General features: G+C 43.2%; 1 protein-coding gene across 2 annotated transcripts in view; it reads left to right on the forward strand.

The window, feature by feature from the left end:
• The window catches only part of LOC124619243 (cadherin-99C), a 627922-nt gene that overhangs the window by 500798 nt on the left and 109899 nt on the right, over nt 1-17225 (forward strand). For both annotated transcript variants that reach the window (XM_047145486.1, XM_047145488.1), the window contains exon 7: nt 15098-15247. In XM_047145486.1, coding sequence (XP_047001442.1) covers nt 15098-15247 — 150 coding nt within the window. The remainder of the gene's footprint in view (nt 1-15097; nt 15248-17225) is intronic.

Here is a 17225-nt window from a genome sequence, read left to right on the forward strand (position 1 = left end):
CGTGTTTTCAGGTGACTTGTTGCGTTACATAATGGAGAACAAACACATCAAAAGAATAAAGAAAATACCTCTCTGACGAAACCAAACTGAACGGGATTTATCATTTTCAACTTCTCTACATCTCAGATACCTGCTGCAATAATTTGAAGTTCATTACAGCGTTTGTGCTAGCTCTACCTGGCACTAATGGTGCTGCTGAAAGCGTGTTGCCTGTCACAAATGCTTCATGGACTTACGAAAGGCATAGGTTCAGTGTGGAAACTGTTAAGGAAAGTCGGCCGTTGAGGCCGAGCGGTTCTAGCCGCTTCAGTCTGGAACCGCGCGACCGCTACGGTCGCAGGTTCGAATCCTGCCTCGGGCATGGGTGTACATTAAAATTTATTTTTCTTTAAATAATTATTTTCCGCTTTTTTAGCCTTGTGTGTGTGAAATTTTTCATTCGGTTTCAAATGCCGCGATCACATTTCAGGTTGATTTCAGTGTCTCTTCACTTGCCTCAACGAGTATTACTTACTTACTCTTAAGTATATGTGACCAAAGCACCGCGGAAGTAAACATTAGAGACAGAGTCGAGCTCGTACGCAGGCCTTATCAGCAGGCTTCGCACGTGCGAACCGTGCACGACTGGAACTGAACAGGGGGAAGCAGCAGTGGTGCACAAAGTACCCTCCAGCACACGCCGGACAAGCAAACGAATTAACACTGCAGTGTCATCCGGATTTGAGCTGTGAGGAATCCTTAATGCTGTAGTTTATTTGGAAACTTTGTGTACAATAAATTGCAAAATTTGTGCTGAAGAGACAAACCGAAAGACAAGAGAGCTAGTTAATAAAAACGTAGTACACCGAGGTGAAAAGAGTCGTGGGTTGCCTCCTGATATCGGATCGGACCCTCTTTTATCCTGCGTAGCGCAGCAACTCGGCGCAGCGTGGACTCAGCAAGTCGTCACAAGTCCCCTGCAGGAATACCGGGCCATGCTGTCCCTAACGCTATTCACGAGTGCGAAAGTGTTACTGGTACAGGATTTTGAACACCAACTGACATCTCGTTTATGTACCATAAATTTTCGATGGAACGGATGTCGGGTGATCTGGATAGCCAAATCATTCGCTCGAATTGTCCAGAATGTTGTTCAAACCAATCGCGAACAATTGTGGCCCAGTGACATGATGCGGTGTTATCCACAAAAATTCCATCGTTGTTTGGGAACATGAAGTCCATGAATGGCTGTAAATGGTCTCGTAGTAATGGGACGTAACCATTTCCAGTCAATGATCGGTTCAGTTGGACCAGAGGACCCAGTACATTCCATGTAAACACAGCCCACACCATTATGGAGCCACCACTAGCTTGCACAGTGCCTTTTTGAGAACTTGGGTCCACGGTTTAACCCTGCCATCAGCTCTTACCAACTGAAATCGGGACTCACGTGACCAGGCCGTAGTCTGGGGTCCAAGCAGTATGGTCACGAGCCCAGGAGCCACTGAAGGCGACGTCGTGCTGTTGGCAAAGGCACTCTCGTAGCTCATCGGCTACCATAGCCCATTAACGCCAAATATCGCGCTACAGTCCTAACGGATACATTCCTCGTACGTCCCACATTGATTTCTGCGGTTATTTCACACAGTGTTGCTTGTCTTTCAGCACTGACAACTCTACGCAAACGCGCTCTCGGTCTTTAAGCGAAGGCCATCGGCCACTGTGTGGTTTGTAGTGAGAGGTAATTCCTGAAAATTCTCTGCACACTCTTGACACTGTGGATCTCGGTATATTGAATTCTCTAACGATTTCCGAAATGTAATGTCCCTTGCGTCGAGCCCCAAATATCGTACCGCGTTCAAAATCTGTTGAATCCCGTCGTACGGCCGTAATCACGTCGGACCCATCAAACACCTGAGTACCAATGGCAGGCCCGCCAGTACAGTGACCTTTTATTCCTTTTGTCGGCGATACTACCGCCATCTGTGTATGTGCATATCGCTGTGCCGTGACTTTGGTCACCTCAGTGTAAAATGAATCATGTATACGCCAAATTTGATTTAAATTGCTCCAGGCATCACTGAGTTATGCCGTTATATCACCACTTACATCTTACACTCAACCATACAGGTCACAGAGCTGTTTTCTCCTGGTTGCAAGTGATACATGTTTGATACAGTTCGGTAGAAAAAACTTCAGGCGTTGCATAGGTGCACCTATACAATAAATCCAATCAAATCTAGCAGACTTCCTGCAGCAGATAATTCTACACACATAGCTCCTGTAGGGGCTGTGACGCAATCTGCTGAGCACATCCATCGTGCAGGAATTCCAACTCGACAGGCGGTGCCCTGTTCCTCTTTTTTTTTCTTTTTTTTCTACAAGTGCCAAAGAAACATAATTTCAGACAATAACATTAGAGCAGAATTACAACAGTGTTATGACAATCATGTATATGCTCTTAAAGTACAAGACAAAACAATAGCCGGCCGGGGTGACCGAGCGGTTCTAGGCGCTACAGTCTGGAATCGCGCGACCGCTACGGTGGCAGGTTCGAATCCTGCCTCGGGAATGGATGTGTGTGATGTCCTTAGGTTAGTTAGGTTTTCTAAGTTCTAGGGGCCTGATGACCACTGGTAGCAGTTACTTCTGTAAAATGTTTGGGAGTATGCGTACGGAACGATTTGAACTGGAATGATCATATAAAATTAATTGTTGTTAACGCGGGTGCCAGGTTCAGATTCATTGGGAGAGTCCTTAGAAAGTGGAGTCCATCAACAATGGAGGTGGCTTACAAAACACCCGTTCGACCTATACATCAGTGTGGAATCCGTACCAGGTCGGATTGAAAGAGCAGATATAAGAAGAGAGTAGTGGTTAAACCTCATAGAGCACTTCACGTAAAAGTCGAAGAAAGTGACGCCAAACACTGAGTCAAACCGACGATTTTGGAAATAACGTAGCGGATCCATCATCGAGGAGAATACGATTGAACTCGTCAAGAACCTCAAGGATCCCTATCAAGGATCAACCTATTATATGCATAGCCCCACAGTCTGCTGTGCGCGTTAAAATCCCCACGACATAAGAATGGAGGTTCCAACTGCCGAACCAGTGCGTACCATTCTCCAAAGGGAATATACGACCTCTGCTGGCTATAAATAGCCACGATGATTAGGCGACCAATTGTGGTAGAGAGCCTGGCAGCTATCGCTTGAGAGCTGTCGATAACCTCGTGGGATATCTTCTGTACTTGGGTGTGATACAGTCCATTTATAATGAAGAGGGCGACACCACCTCGACCATCTTCCCTGTCTTGGCTATAACCTGCCATCCTCGAAAGTGGGCAGCAGAACCTGGAGAAACCACATCTCTGAGGAGACAGCCACCGCTATCTTCCGCGTCCAGAGTTAATGTTTGAGGACTCCCTTTTCGGCAATTGCAGATCGTGCATTCCATTGGAGAATCCTTAAGCCTGCCACAGCTGCTAGACGTAAGTAGGGTCGTTAATAGTTGTCGTCGAGGCTGTAAAGTTCCTGGTGGCTCTCTCTTCGCGTCTTCAAAGAGGTGCATGATACACGGCATAATCTTTTTGATGACATATTCGTTGTACCCGTGGTCTAGGGGTAGCGTCTTTGATTCATAATCAAAACCTCTTCGGTCCCGGGTTCGATCCCCGCCACTGCCTAAATTTTGATAAATAATCAGCATTGGCGGCCGAAGACTTCCGGCATAAGAAGTCAGCCTCATTCTGCCAACGGCCTTGTCAAAGAGGGCGGAGGAGCGGATAGAGGTTCAGGGCACTCTCTTGTCCTAGGGGTGGGAAATTGCCCCTAAAGGCGGAAGAATCAGCAATGATCAACGACATGAGGATGCAGAAGGCAATCGAAACCACTGCATTAAAGACACGTAACGTGTATCCACAGGACATGTGGCCTGTATTTGAAGAAGTGTCATGATGATCTCTCCATTGGCAAAAGATTCCGGAATAGTCCCCCATTCGGATCTCCGGGAGGGGACTGCCAAGGGGGAGGTTACCATGAGAAAAAGATTGATTATTCAATCAACGAGAGGATAACGTTCTACGAGTCGGGGCGTGGAATGTCAGAAGCTTGAACGTGGTAGGGAAACTAGAAAATCTGAAAAGGGAAATGCAAAGGCTCAATCTAGATATAGTAGGGGTCAGTGAAGTGAAGTGGAAGGAAGACAAGGATTTCTGGTCAGATGAGTATCGGGTAATATCAACAGCAGCAGAAAATGGTATAACAGGTGTAGGATTCGTTATGAATAGGAAGGTAGGGCAGAGGGTGTGTTACTGTGAACAGTTCAGTGACCGGGTTGTTCTAATCAGAATCGACAGCAGACCAACACCGACAACGATAGTTCAGGTATACATGCCGACGTCGCAAGCTGAAGATGAACAGATAGAGAAAGTGTATGAGGATATTGAAAGGGTAATGCAGTGTGTAAAGGGGGACGAAAATCTAATAGTCCATGGCGACTGGAATGCAGTTGTAGGGGAAGGAGTAGAAGATAAGGTTACAGGAGAATATGGGCTTGGGACAAGGAATGAAAGAGGAGAAAGACTAATTGAGTTCTGTAACAAGTTTCAGCTAGTAACAGCGAATACCCTGTTCAAGAATTACAAGAGGAGGAGGTATACTTGGAAAAGGCCGGGCGATACGGGAAGATTTCAATTAGATTACATCATGGTCAGACAGAGATTCCGAAATCAGATACTGGATTGTAAGGCGTACCCAGGAGCAGATATAGACTCAGATCACAATATAGTAGTGATGAAGAGTAGCCTGAAGTTCAAGACATTAGTCAGGAAGAATCAATACGCAAAGAAGTGGGATACGGAAGTACTAAGGAATGACGAGATACGTTTGAAGTTCTCTAACGCTATAGATACAGCAATAAGGAATAGCGCAGTAGGCAGTACAGTTGAAGAGGAATGGACATCTCTAAAAAGCGCCATCACAGAAGTTGGGAAGGGAAACATAGGTACAAAGAAGGTAGCTGCGAAGAAACCATGGGTAACAGAAGAAATACTTCAGTTGATTGATGAAAGGAGGAAGTACAAACATGTTCCGGGAAAATCAGGAATACAGAAATACAAGTCGCTGAGGAATGAAATAAATAGGAAGTGCAGGGAAGCTAAGACGAAATGGCTGCAGGAAAAATGTGAAGACATCGAAAAAGATATGATTGTCGGAAGGAAAGACTCGGCACACAGGAAAGTCAAAACAACCTTTGCTGACATTAAAAGCAGCGGTGGTAACATTAAGAGTACAACGGGAATTCCACTGTTAAATGCAGAGGAGAGAGCAGGTAGGTGGAAAGAATACATTGAAAGCCTCTATGAGGGTGAAGATTTGTCTGATGTGATAGAAGAAGAAACAGGAGTCGATTTAGAAGAGATAGGGGATCCAGTATTAGAATCGGAATTTAAAAAAGCTTTGGAGGACTTACAGTCAAATAAGGCAGAAGGGATAGATAACATTTCATCAGAATTTCTAAAATCATTGGGGGAAGTGGCAACAAAACGACTATTCACGTTGGTGTGTAGAATATATGAGTCTGGCGACATACCATCTGACTTTCGGAAAAGCATCATCCACACAATTCCGAAGACGGCAAGAGCTGACAAGTGCGTGAATTATCGCACAATCAGCTTAACAGCTCATGCATCGAAGCTGCTTACAAGAATAATATACAGAAGAATGGAAAAGAAAATCGAGAATGCGCTAGGTGACGATCAGTTTGGCTTTAGGAAAAGTAAAGGGACGAGAGAGGCAATTCTGACGTTACGGCTAATAATGGAAGCAAGGCTTAAGAAAAATCAAGACACTTTCATAGGATTTGTCGACCTGGAAAAAGCGTTCGACAATATAAAATGGTGCAAGCTGTTCGAGATTCTGAAAAAAGTAGGGGTAAGCTATAGGGAGAGACGGGTCATATACAATATGTACAACAACCAAGAGGGAATAATAAGAGTGGACGATCAAGAACGAAGTGCTCGTATTAAGAAGGGTGTAAGACAAGGCTGTAGCCTTTCGCCCCTACTCTTCAATCTGTACATCGAGGAAGCAATGATGGAAATAAAAGAAAGGTTCAGAAGTGGAATTAAAATACAAGGTGAAAGGATATCAATGATACGATTCGTTGATGACATTGCTATCCTGAGTGAAAGTGAAGAAGAATTAAACGATCTGCTGAACGGAATGAACAGTCTAATGAGTACACAGTATGGTTTGAGAGTAAATCGGAGAAAGACGAAGGTAATGAGAAGTAGTAGAAATGAGAACGGCGAGAAACTTAACATCAGGATTGATGGTCACGAAATCAATGAAGTTAAGGAATTCTGCTACCTAGGCAGTAAAATAACCAATGACGGACGGAGCAAGGAGGACATCAAAAGCAGACTCGCTATGGCAAAAAAGGCATTTCTGGCCAAGAGAAGTCTACTAATATCAAATACCGGCCTTAATTTGAGGAAGAAATTTCTGAGGATGTACATCTGGAGTACAGCATTGTATGGTAGTGAAACATGGACTGTGGGAAACCCAGAACAGAAGAGAATCGAAGCATTTGAGGTGTGGTGCTATAGACGAATGTTGAAAATTAGGTGGACTGATAAGGTAAGGAATGAGGAGGTTCTACGCAGAATCGGAGAGGAAAGGAATATGTGGAAAACACTGATAAGGAGAAGGGACAGGATGATAGGACATCCGCTAAGACATGAGGGAATGACTTCCATGGTACTAGAGGGAACTGTAGAGGGCAAAAACTGTAGAGGAAGACAGAGATTGGAATATGTCAAGCAAATAATTGAGGACGTAGGTTGCAAGTGCTACTCTGAGATGAAGAGGTTAGCACAGGAAAGGAATTCGTGGCGGGCCGCATCAAACCAGTCAGTAGACTGATGACAAAAAAAAAAAAAAATTCGTTGTTATTACAAAGTGGTGGCGGTTGTTGACTGTACTGATGAGGATATGGGTTGGGTGGTAGCGGGGCTTGGGGGAGACGAGGATGGTTCAAATGGCTCTGAGCACTATGGGACTTAACATTTGAGGTCATCAGTCCCCTAGACGTGGAGCTACTTAAACCTAACTAACCAAAGGACATCACACACATCCGTGCCCGAGGCAGGATTCGAATCTGTGACAGTAGCGGTCGCGCGGTTCCGTACTGAAGCGCCTAGAGCTGCTCGGCCACAGCGGCCAGCTATGGAGATGAGGAGAGACAGAATATTCGTGACGAATAATGTCTGTGAGAACCCCTGTCACCGCACGCCATCTCAATGACCTCTTGTGCCAGAGCTGTCTGCCGACTGGAAGAAGTCGGGTTGACGGTGCGCGGCATCCAGAGGGAGAGAGCCTAACTGGGGCGACAGCGGCGGTGGCGTTGATCCCGTGGAAGAGTCTCGTAAAGCGACTATTGGTTGTGGGAAATGCCTTGGAGGTAGAGGTGGGAAATCCAGGGGATTTTGGGGACTAGGAGGCTGGCAGAGAACAGCAGTGTGCGAGAGCTGAGGGCAACCAATTACCATCCCCGACGTGGCGTAGGCTTTTGCACGATGGAGCCCTTGTCGACGGATAAAGGTTGCGCACGAACGGTCTGTCACTGGGTGCCGTAAAGTGCCATTTAAGCACGTCGGAAACGCCGCCGTACATGAATCTGCTGGGTGTGGACTACCACACTTGCGGCAACCAGTATGACTTCTACATTGGCTTGCCCGATGATGAAAAAGCTAACAATTCCTACATTGAATGACTGGTGCGACGTGCTACTGGGAAACGTGTCTCCAGACTAGCAACATATGAGGACAGAGTTTGGGAACCGAACATAGTCAAACAGAGAGGAATCGGCACAGTTTGTACATAATGCGAATGATCTTTCTTAGTGTATCGTTCGATACTAGCGACAGAATATATGTTCTCCATTGCGTCAGCCATCTCCATATCTGTCAGGCTGATGTCAACATCACAAATAATGCAATAGGTATGGAATAGGAAGTTGGGAATATAGACGTCAGACTTACGATCTTTTAAAACAGGGACTTGTGTCAAAGCATTAGCAGCCGCAGCAGTTTTCAGTTCTATCTTAACTCTGTTTCTACCTAGCGGACTAATGTCAACAATGTCATGCTTGAGATGAGAGTTACAGGAAAATAATAACTTGCCCTGACATAGGGTGGAGTTTGCCAATGTTCTTGTCCGAGCTCTCCACGAAGGCAATACAGGTGCCTGCATATGATCGACTGTACCGGTTGCTGACACTCGGGCGTACGACCGCAGCAGAGGAAGCCAACTGTTGACTCTGAGAGCGTTCCGAGTTTGTCTGCGCTGTACCATTACTAGAAAGGCTAGCGGAACCCAATAACTCACACATGTCACAGGCTGGGACGGCGGAGAGTCGACACCCAGCCGTTTACTGAGCGGACCGCTTACCTGCTGCTCACTTGCAGGTGCATTGGCTTCAATGGCGCAGCCGGAAGGATCACTGGGGTAGTTAAATTGATGCCTAACCTGACGGAACTGTTGTTGGTGCTGGTGATAGTGCTGGAATTGGTGTTGTTGTAGCTGCAACAGCTAAAACTAGTGCTGTTGAACCAGTTGTTGCTGCTGAAACGGCAGTTGTTGATGATGGTGGTACAGAAGTTGCTATTCGGGTTGATGTTGAAGCTCGTGTTGATGTTGGAGAAACTGTGTATCCGAGTGTGGTGACTCGGCCTGCTGGATCTCACCGCGGTTGTCGGACGTCGGTGGTAACGGAACGTCTGTCGGTGCGTGTTGATGGCAGATCTCTAGTGCCGACCGTATGACCAGACCCGTGTCAGGGGGTCGGCCATTTTACGGTGAACTATACAGTGCTACCGCCGCGAACGTGTGTCGAAGAAAACACACACAATCCGGCGTACGCTACACTGCGCGTAAGCGATTCTTCTCGAAAAACTATGAAATGAGTAGGGAAATACTAGTAAGAACGCGAATAGCACGACACTCGTCGCGAAAAGTAAACAAATTACGATCACGCGGAGGGCACTAGCGAGAACGTCCGAACGCTGCGACGGGGGAAGTGACTCGGGTGCTCTGCGTTACTCTTCTTTGTCACACCGTTTCACCCGCATCCCTTCCTCTATTGCGGATGGGTGGTTCTTACCCCCACGTACTGCACTGCCTTCCAGTTCTGAGCTACGTTTAAAATGCCAAGTATCTGAATCATTGGGACATTAGTTTAAAATCAGTACCGAAGAGATAGATAGTAAAGTAACCTGGTAAAAACGTGTCACAAGAGAACATAATCTAGTATTACGAGGCGGCTGAATGCGGCGAGAACGATTAATCTAGTAGGAGACGTCCCCTTGGATAGCCGAGCCTCGGTTACGGAAGGCAGCCAGCAGGAACGCCTTCCCTGTCCGCGTTGTCAGTCTGCTTCGGGATTTAATAATAATAATAATAATATTTATTCAACATCGAATAATCAAAAACAATCCCTAGAAATAATACAGTTTCAGGACATCATACAGATTATTCTTCTGAATACGTCAGTTTATAAATTACAAACTAAAGATTTGTTTGTATTAATAAATTTTACATTTTGATGGATTTTACGTCTGGTAGTATACAATCACGATATTACAAATATTGTTTTTATCAACATTATATTAGTTGTAGGTTACTTAAAACTATGAGCTTGACATACTTATGAAGCACTTTTCATACAGATATAATACTCGTCTAGGGAATAAAAAGGGTTTTCAATTACAATTCTTTTTAGCCGATCTTTTAATTTGTTAGTAGGAAGGGTTGTGAGACTTTTTGGTAGGGCATTGGCTAGCTTCAGCCAAATGAAGTGCATTTTTTTCATATAAATCTCTTCTGTGGCTATTTACATGGTATCTGAACTTTTGCCTTGTATCGTACTGGTGCAGGTCACAGTTGAAATTTGGATTTATTGTTTCCACAAGCAGTATAACTTTCAATATGTATACACCTATAATGGTAAGCACACCTAATTTTGGGAACAGATTCCGACATGATTCTCGAGGTTTGGCACCACAAATAATTCTGTTAACTTTTTCTGTAGTATTAATAATGTACTTAGGTTGGCTTGAGTTGTTGCACCCCATATTTCTACAGCATAGTTTTAAGTTTGACGAGAATAGGTCATGATAAGCAGTTTTTAGTACACACATGTCCTTACAATATTTGCTAATCATATTTATAGCAAACACATTCTTCGACAGCTTACATGCTAAGGAATCAATATGCATGTCCCATTTGAGGCTGTCCTGGATTGTAATTCCCAAGAACTTTGTCCATTTTTCCTTTTTTACAATGGCATTTCCTATGGATAATTTCATGTCAAATTCTATTTGTTTCCTTGTCTTAAATTCCATCATTGCACTCTTTGAAGCACTTACATTTAGATGGCTTTCATTAAAATACTTGACTATTGCATTAGTTACTCTGTGGCACTGTACCTCCAGTCTCTCATAGTGTTTGTGTTTACACACTACTGATGTGTCATCTGCATACAATATTTTTGCACAGTTAGGAGAACAATACTGTATATCATTAACATAAATCAAGAAAAGAAGGGGTCCCAAGACAGAACCTTGAGGCACTCCATATTTGATATCTGTAATTTTAGATTTGTAAGACCCACCATTTGTTTTAAGCAAGACAAATTGTTTTCTATTGCTCATATACGATTTTATTAGCTCATAGCCAGTTTCTCTGGTACCCAGGTTCCACAGCTTGTCAAATAATATGGTGATGTTGACACAATCAAAAGCTTTTTCTAGATCAAGGAACACTCCAGTTATGTACTCCTTGTTCTCTATGGCCGTTATTATTTTGTCTATTAATTGTGCTGCTGCTACTGATGTTGACTTGTTTTTCATAAAGCCATTCTGATTTTCAAATATTAAATTGTGTTGGCTCAGGAATGTCATTAGTCTAGTATAAATAATTTTCTCAACTACCTTAGAAAATGCGGGTAAGATTGAGATGGGGCGGTAGTTTTCAATTTTAGATTTATCACCTTTCTTGTGAATCGGGGTTACTTGTGCTGTCTTTAGACTATCTGAGAAAGAACCTGATGCAATTACATCATTTACTGCTGTGGCCATGGCATCAGATATGTTGTCTATGCATCTTTTCAGTGTACTGATAGACAATCCATCATAGCCTGCTGATTTTGTATTTTTTAATAACATTACTATGTTTTTAACTTCCTTGTTATTGGTTGGGGCCAAGTATATGCTTTGTTTGAATGGAATGCCCCTATATCTATGCTGAAGATTCTTAAAATGGTCATTGACAGATTTTCCAACAGAAGAAAAGTACTCATTAAAAACATTTGCAATCTGACATTGACATTTCATGGTATGCCCTTTATGGTTTACAATCCCTAAAGCTATTTATTACTTTCCAAACAGCTAAACCTGTGTTAGTAGAGTTTCTTAACATTGTGGCTACATATTTACTTTTAGTTTCTAGCAGAAGATCTTTATAGTAATCCTGACAGTTCTTAAATTCTACCTTTAGTCTATTATTATTGTTATTATTTATCATTGCATAATGGAAAAGTCTAAGTTTCTCTCTTGCTGTTTTTACTTCATGATTTATCCAGTTATTTTTTTGTATCTTTTTGCAGTCACTTACTGTAAAGGTCATTTCTGGACATGAGACATTGAAGCAATAATAAAAATCTGATGAAAACTCACTGAAAGTAATGCTGTTTTTTTGACCCCATTGTAAGCTTTTTATCAAACTGTTGAAATCTTTAACATTGTCGTCATTGGTCATTCTTTTTGTCACATATTGTTTCTCTTTTCTATTGACATGAAGATTTTCAGCTTCTATCAATACCTGTACTGCGTGGTGGTCAGAAATGGCAAGCTTCAGAACTGATGCACTGCATGTAAAGCGGGACATGTTAGTTATAATGTTGTCAATGGATGATTTTACACTATTGACCTCTCTAATGGGCTCGTTTATCAGAAATGTTAAGTTAAATTGAGCTAGTATTAGCATTAGGTTTTTAGATACAGAATCATTGGACTGCAAGTCAATGTTTATATTTCCAGTTAGTATTATGTTAACCCAGCCATTTTTATTGCAGTGTTTACTGTCAATGTCAACAAGCAGGTCATTAAGAACATCAAAGAAACTATCTAGGCTACCAGATGGAGGTCTGTATAGACCTATAATAATTAAGTTCTCTTTCCCCCACTTATAATTAATTGCTGCTAGTTCTATTACACCTTCAATGCTGAAAGCACTTACATCTATTACACTATAATTACTACCACTGGCTGCAAATATAGCTACCCCACCACCACGTTTCTCTTTTCTACTGAAGTCAGAGCAAAAGTTCATGGAAAGTGGCTTACATACACTAATTAGCTCATCTGTGTACCAGTGTTCACTTATAACTAAAACATCAGGGTTATCAATTGCTGCAATGGTATCCAACTCGTTGTGCTTATTGCCAAGACTTTGAAAGTTCTGCTGAATTAGTTTGAAAGTGAATTTGGATTGTTGAACGCTTGATGAACGTGTCACCCTACCAGAACCACTTATACATTTATCCCTAAAAAAGAAATATCAGTTGACAGAGTGGGTTTGGTATTTTTTACTATCCATTTATTCAAGTTGGTCTGTTTCCATGTACTGGGAGCCTGGGAAGAATCAGCTTTACCTGGTGTTTTCAGCAGCCATTTGTCCAATGTCGTCTGTCTATACCCATTCCTGCAGTGTTCTTGTGTTGTGGAGCACTCATTCTTCGAATGTGTGTGTTTTGAGCATACGTTGTTCCTGGCATTTACGACGATTTCACAAATAATGGACGCTAAGTCGCTTTTTCCGCGCCGATGAGGTGAAGGCCGTGATTGGTGTAAAGATCTCTACTAAAATGTTGCACATCAACCATTTGTACATTTGCGTAACGGTTGCAAATTTCTGCATATTGACTGTTTGTGTATGCTACTGCCTTGTTTACACACGAGAATTGAGGCAAGTCATACCTGTGTGCAATTTCGAGAACAATGACGTTTGAGTGATTTAGATGGTTTAGGGCAGATTTTAGGGCATTAACTGCATGCAAACCATCGTTGTGTGCGACGTCGTTTGCCCCACCACATATTACAATGAAGTCTTCCTTCATTGTCTTTCGAGAGATATTGTTTACAGTTGAAAGCACTTGGTCAAGACGAGCGCCAGGTTTAATAAAACCTGAAGCATTTACTTCACTGTTTACGCTTTTTATTTCGTGTGCAAGACCTCTAAGATGACTATCACCCATTAAACATACGTTTATTCTTCTTGCTGCATTTGTGGTGTTAGTTAAATTAACTGTCGTCTTGAATGTTGAATTTACCTTGAGTGACGGTATTGGTTGGTGATGTTCCACATTTTGCTTAATAACTGGCTTTTCTTTCAGATGGGGCACGATTTGATCTTTTGTAGATAGGCCTACCGTTTTTTGGAACACGGCAGGAGAATTTATTACTAAAGACGACGAAATGATTGCGCTATGGTTAGCATTACCGGTACACCCAGAATGTGTTGGAAAACTTGAAATGGCGACGGAATCTTCGGTCACTGTGTACACTTTATTTCTGTCGAATTCACTTATGCCCTGCTCGGCGGTTTTTAGTTTTCTATGATCATTTTCAAGACATTTGAGTCTATCAGCTAACACTTTGTTTCCTGCCAAGGATCTGCGCACAATTTCTTGCAAAGAATTAATAGTTTCAACTAGTTTTGCTTTGTCAGGATGGACTTCACATGTTACACACTTACATTTTGATCTGGATGATTTTTCACTGTGAGATTTTTGCGTGGCACTAGACTTGAAACTTTGCGAAGCACTTTTGTTGATCATCTTCTTCTTGCTATTGATGCCGGATAACAATTGAAAATTCGAAATAACTGGAGGCAAATAACTGGAGAATAACTGGAGGCACAAATTCACTAAACTCCTCAATCGCCGCCGTCAGTGTTTCGGCTGAGTATCGGATTTTCCGTGTGCGCATCCACGGCCGTCCCGCCAGTGCTCGCCATGCTTGACAGCTCCGCTGGTGCCGACTCATTTTGTCTCAACCGAACGCCGCGCTCGTCCTCAGCTATGCGGGAGCTAAAATAAAAGGCCATCGGGTTTCCCCAGTGCAGGCGGCTTAGCGCTCCGCTGTATCTCGTACACGCCGACAACGTTGAGGGCCTTTACTGCGTCCTTAGGCAGAACCTGTACTCGTGGAACCTGTACCGAAGAGAACTGCCAGAGGATATTGAATGTTTACATTGAACGTTCACATTTGCTTCACATCGCTCGACGCACTGTTGCTACGAAAATCGCCTCGTAACCCGCATTTGCTTGCACAAGCGTTCACATTGTCGGTGCGAATGCTCGAGCATGCGACATAGGTATGGTTGCACAAATTTACATAACTTAAAATCGACGAAGCCTCGAGGTCGTTTTCGCTTGTCAGGCTTGCTGTTGTGGGTGTGACCGCGTTAATACTCGTGGTGATTATGACATATGAGCCACTTTTTCTGGGTGATTCGGCCAGTTTTAGTTCGGAAAAATTCGTCGTTGCCAACGGTCACTTCTCATTTAACGCACAATTCTTTAAAAGTAATAATATAGCTACAATCAGGAATATTGTATTACATAATAAGAAATCTTCATCGAGCGTTTCGTACATCATGAACGAAAAGGATGGGAAGGGTGTGTAGTGTGGATTCTGCTCCTACCCTGCACTGAGCACATTGGTTGGTGAAAGATGCCGTTTTCGAGTGTTTGATGTACATTCTCGTCCTGGACTTTGTCTCAGTATCGAGTGAATGCTGAGCTTATGGTAACAGCAATAGATATCGTGTCGTCACCAGTGCGGGTGTGAACATTATCGCAGACTCTAGTGCTCTCTCTGTCTATGTTGCCTACAATGAACGTGACACGTGATGATATTGCAACAGCGAATGTGTGTACTCGACACTCTTCGCCAGGGAAGGCTAATTAGATGTGTAGAGCAGCGGTTCCGGCGTTGTGAGAGGAGCTGAGATGCCTTCACTGTTTGAATGAGGAACTCTTCGTGTTGCAGGACCGCGCACGTAACGCGTCGCAGCGGCTATCGGCGACGGCGACACTGACGGTGACGGTGCAGGATGACGACGACCAGGAGCCGTCCTTCATCTACCAGGGCTGCACGCCGCTCAACGGCGTCTGCATCAACCCCGAGTACTCCGCCTCGGTGAGTCTGAGGACGAACGAATGACAATTTTGTGATAACCCATTAAGACGTAACATGTCACTGATAATACACTTCATTAATAACTGATTTTAGCATACAATTAGACATAAACGCGAGATGTATATGTATTTTGTTTTAACCTTTTTGTGGTACTCGATAAGTTCTTCTGATCAATTTTTTAAAAATTTGTTGTTGTTTTATAATCGTGTTTTCTGGCTTGTTTGATGCTCTCTTGTGCCAACCTCTCCATCTCTGAGTAGCACTTGCATCATACGTCCTCAATTATTTATTGGTATATTTCACTCTCTGTCTTCGCATATAATTATTATGCTCTAGTACTGTGGAAGTTACATCCTCTCGCTTTAACACACATCCTGCCATCCTGTCTCTTCTCCTTGTCAGCCTTTTCTATACGTTCCTTTCTTCGTCGATTCTACGGAGAACCTCCTCGTGCCTTATCTTATCAGTTTTCCTAATTTTCTACATCGTTCTTTACAACCGTGTCCCAAACGCATTTATTGTCTTATTTTCCTGTCTTCCCTTAGTCCGTGAATCACTACCGTACAATCCTGTGCTTCGTACATTTATTCTCAGAAATGTCTTCCTCAAATTAAAGCTGATGTTTGATATTAATATACTTCTTTGACCAGGAATACATCTACATCTACATTTATACTCCGCAAGCCACCCAACGGTGTGTGGCGGAGGGTTATCCTTTGCCTGTGCTAGTCTGCTTTTTATCTAATCCTTGTTCCGTCAGTTATTTGTTGTTTTGCTTCCAGGTTAGCAGGCTTCCTAAATGGACACAATTTTAATGTCAAGTTTATCACTACTCTTATTTCTGCAACTCCTCATATATGTGACTTTATTTGGTTTACTTTTGATTCAAGGTGTGTGCTCATTAGATTGTTCATTCCCTTCAACAGGTCTTCATCTTCATTGAGGATAAAAATGGCATCAACAAAGTTTGTCGTTGATATCTTTCCACCCTGAATTTTAATCCTGCACTTGAATATTTTTTTTAAAATTTTGGTCATTGCTTCTTTGATGTATAGATTGGACAATAGGAGCGAAAGAGTTATATCTGTGCCTCAGACCCTTTTTGGTGTGAGCACTTCATTTTCAGTCCTCCATTCTTATTGTTCCCTTTTCGTTCTTTTACATATTGTATACCAGCCATTTACCCACAGCTCTCTCTCTCTCTGTCTCTTGATCTCCTATCTCCTCCATCTTCCTCATTGTTTCCATCTCCTCCTTCCCCATTTCTCTGTCCATCCCCCCCTCTTACCTCTCTTTGTCCATCCCCTGCTCTGCCCCCTGTCTCCTTCCATCTCTCCTCCCCCTTCTTCTGCCATCTCCACTTCCGTCTCTCTCTGTCTCTCTCCTGCTCCCCCTCTAACTGTCCATCTCCACCTCTTCCTCTCCCACGTCTGCCCAACTCCTCCTCCTCCCATCCTTCTGTCTCTCTCCTTCTCCACACCCATCTATCTGCCTATCTACTCCTCACCACTCCCACTTTTCATCTCCTCCTGCCCATGTGCCTTTTCATCTCCTCCTATCTTTGTCCATTTCCTCCTTGCCCTCTCTGCTCAGCCCTGCCCATCCGTACATTGACCCCTGGAACATTGTTGTTGCACCTTGTTCATCAGATTGATTTATATCAGTTAGTATGGCACAGATGTGTTATACCTATGACTGTTGGGTAACATATGGTGCTGTCTGATACCAGAGGACAAAAAACTATTTTAACCCAAAGATAAGGTTCACAGAGTCTTTGGAAATTCCTGTTACAAACTTCTAGGACTAGTAAAAGGGAGCGAGTACATAATATTTTGAATAGGAACCCATGTTCAGACATGTACCTTTCCATTCTATGATGATTTCATTTCAGATGTGTAGTGTGCCACATCTGCTGAGAGGAAAAAGAAAGATCTTGAGTTGCTTGTCCTGGAATGCAAAAGGGTAGACAGGATGACAT

Source organism: Schistocerca americana, chromosome 6 (assembly GCF_021461395.2).
Source record: "Schistocerca americana isolate TAMUIC-IGC-003095 chromosome 6, iqSchAmer2.1, whole genome shotgun sequence".
NCBI classification, from domain to species: Eukaryota; Metazoa; Arthropoda; class Insecta; order Orthoptera; family Acrididae; genus Schistocerca; species Schistocerca americana.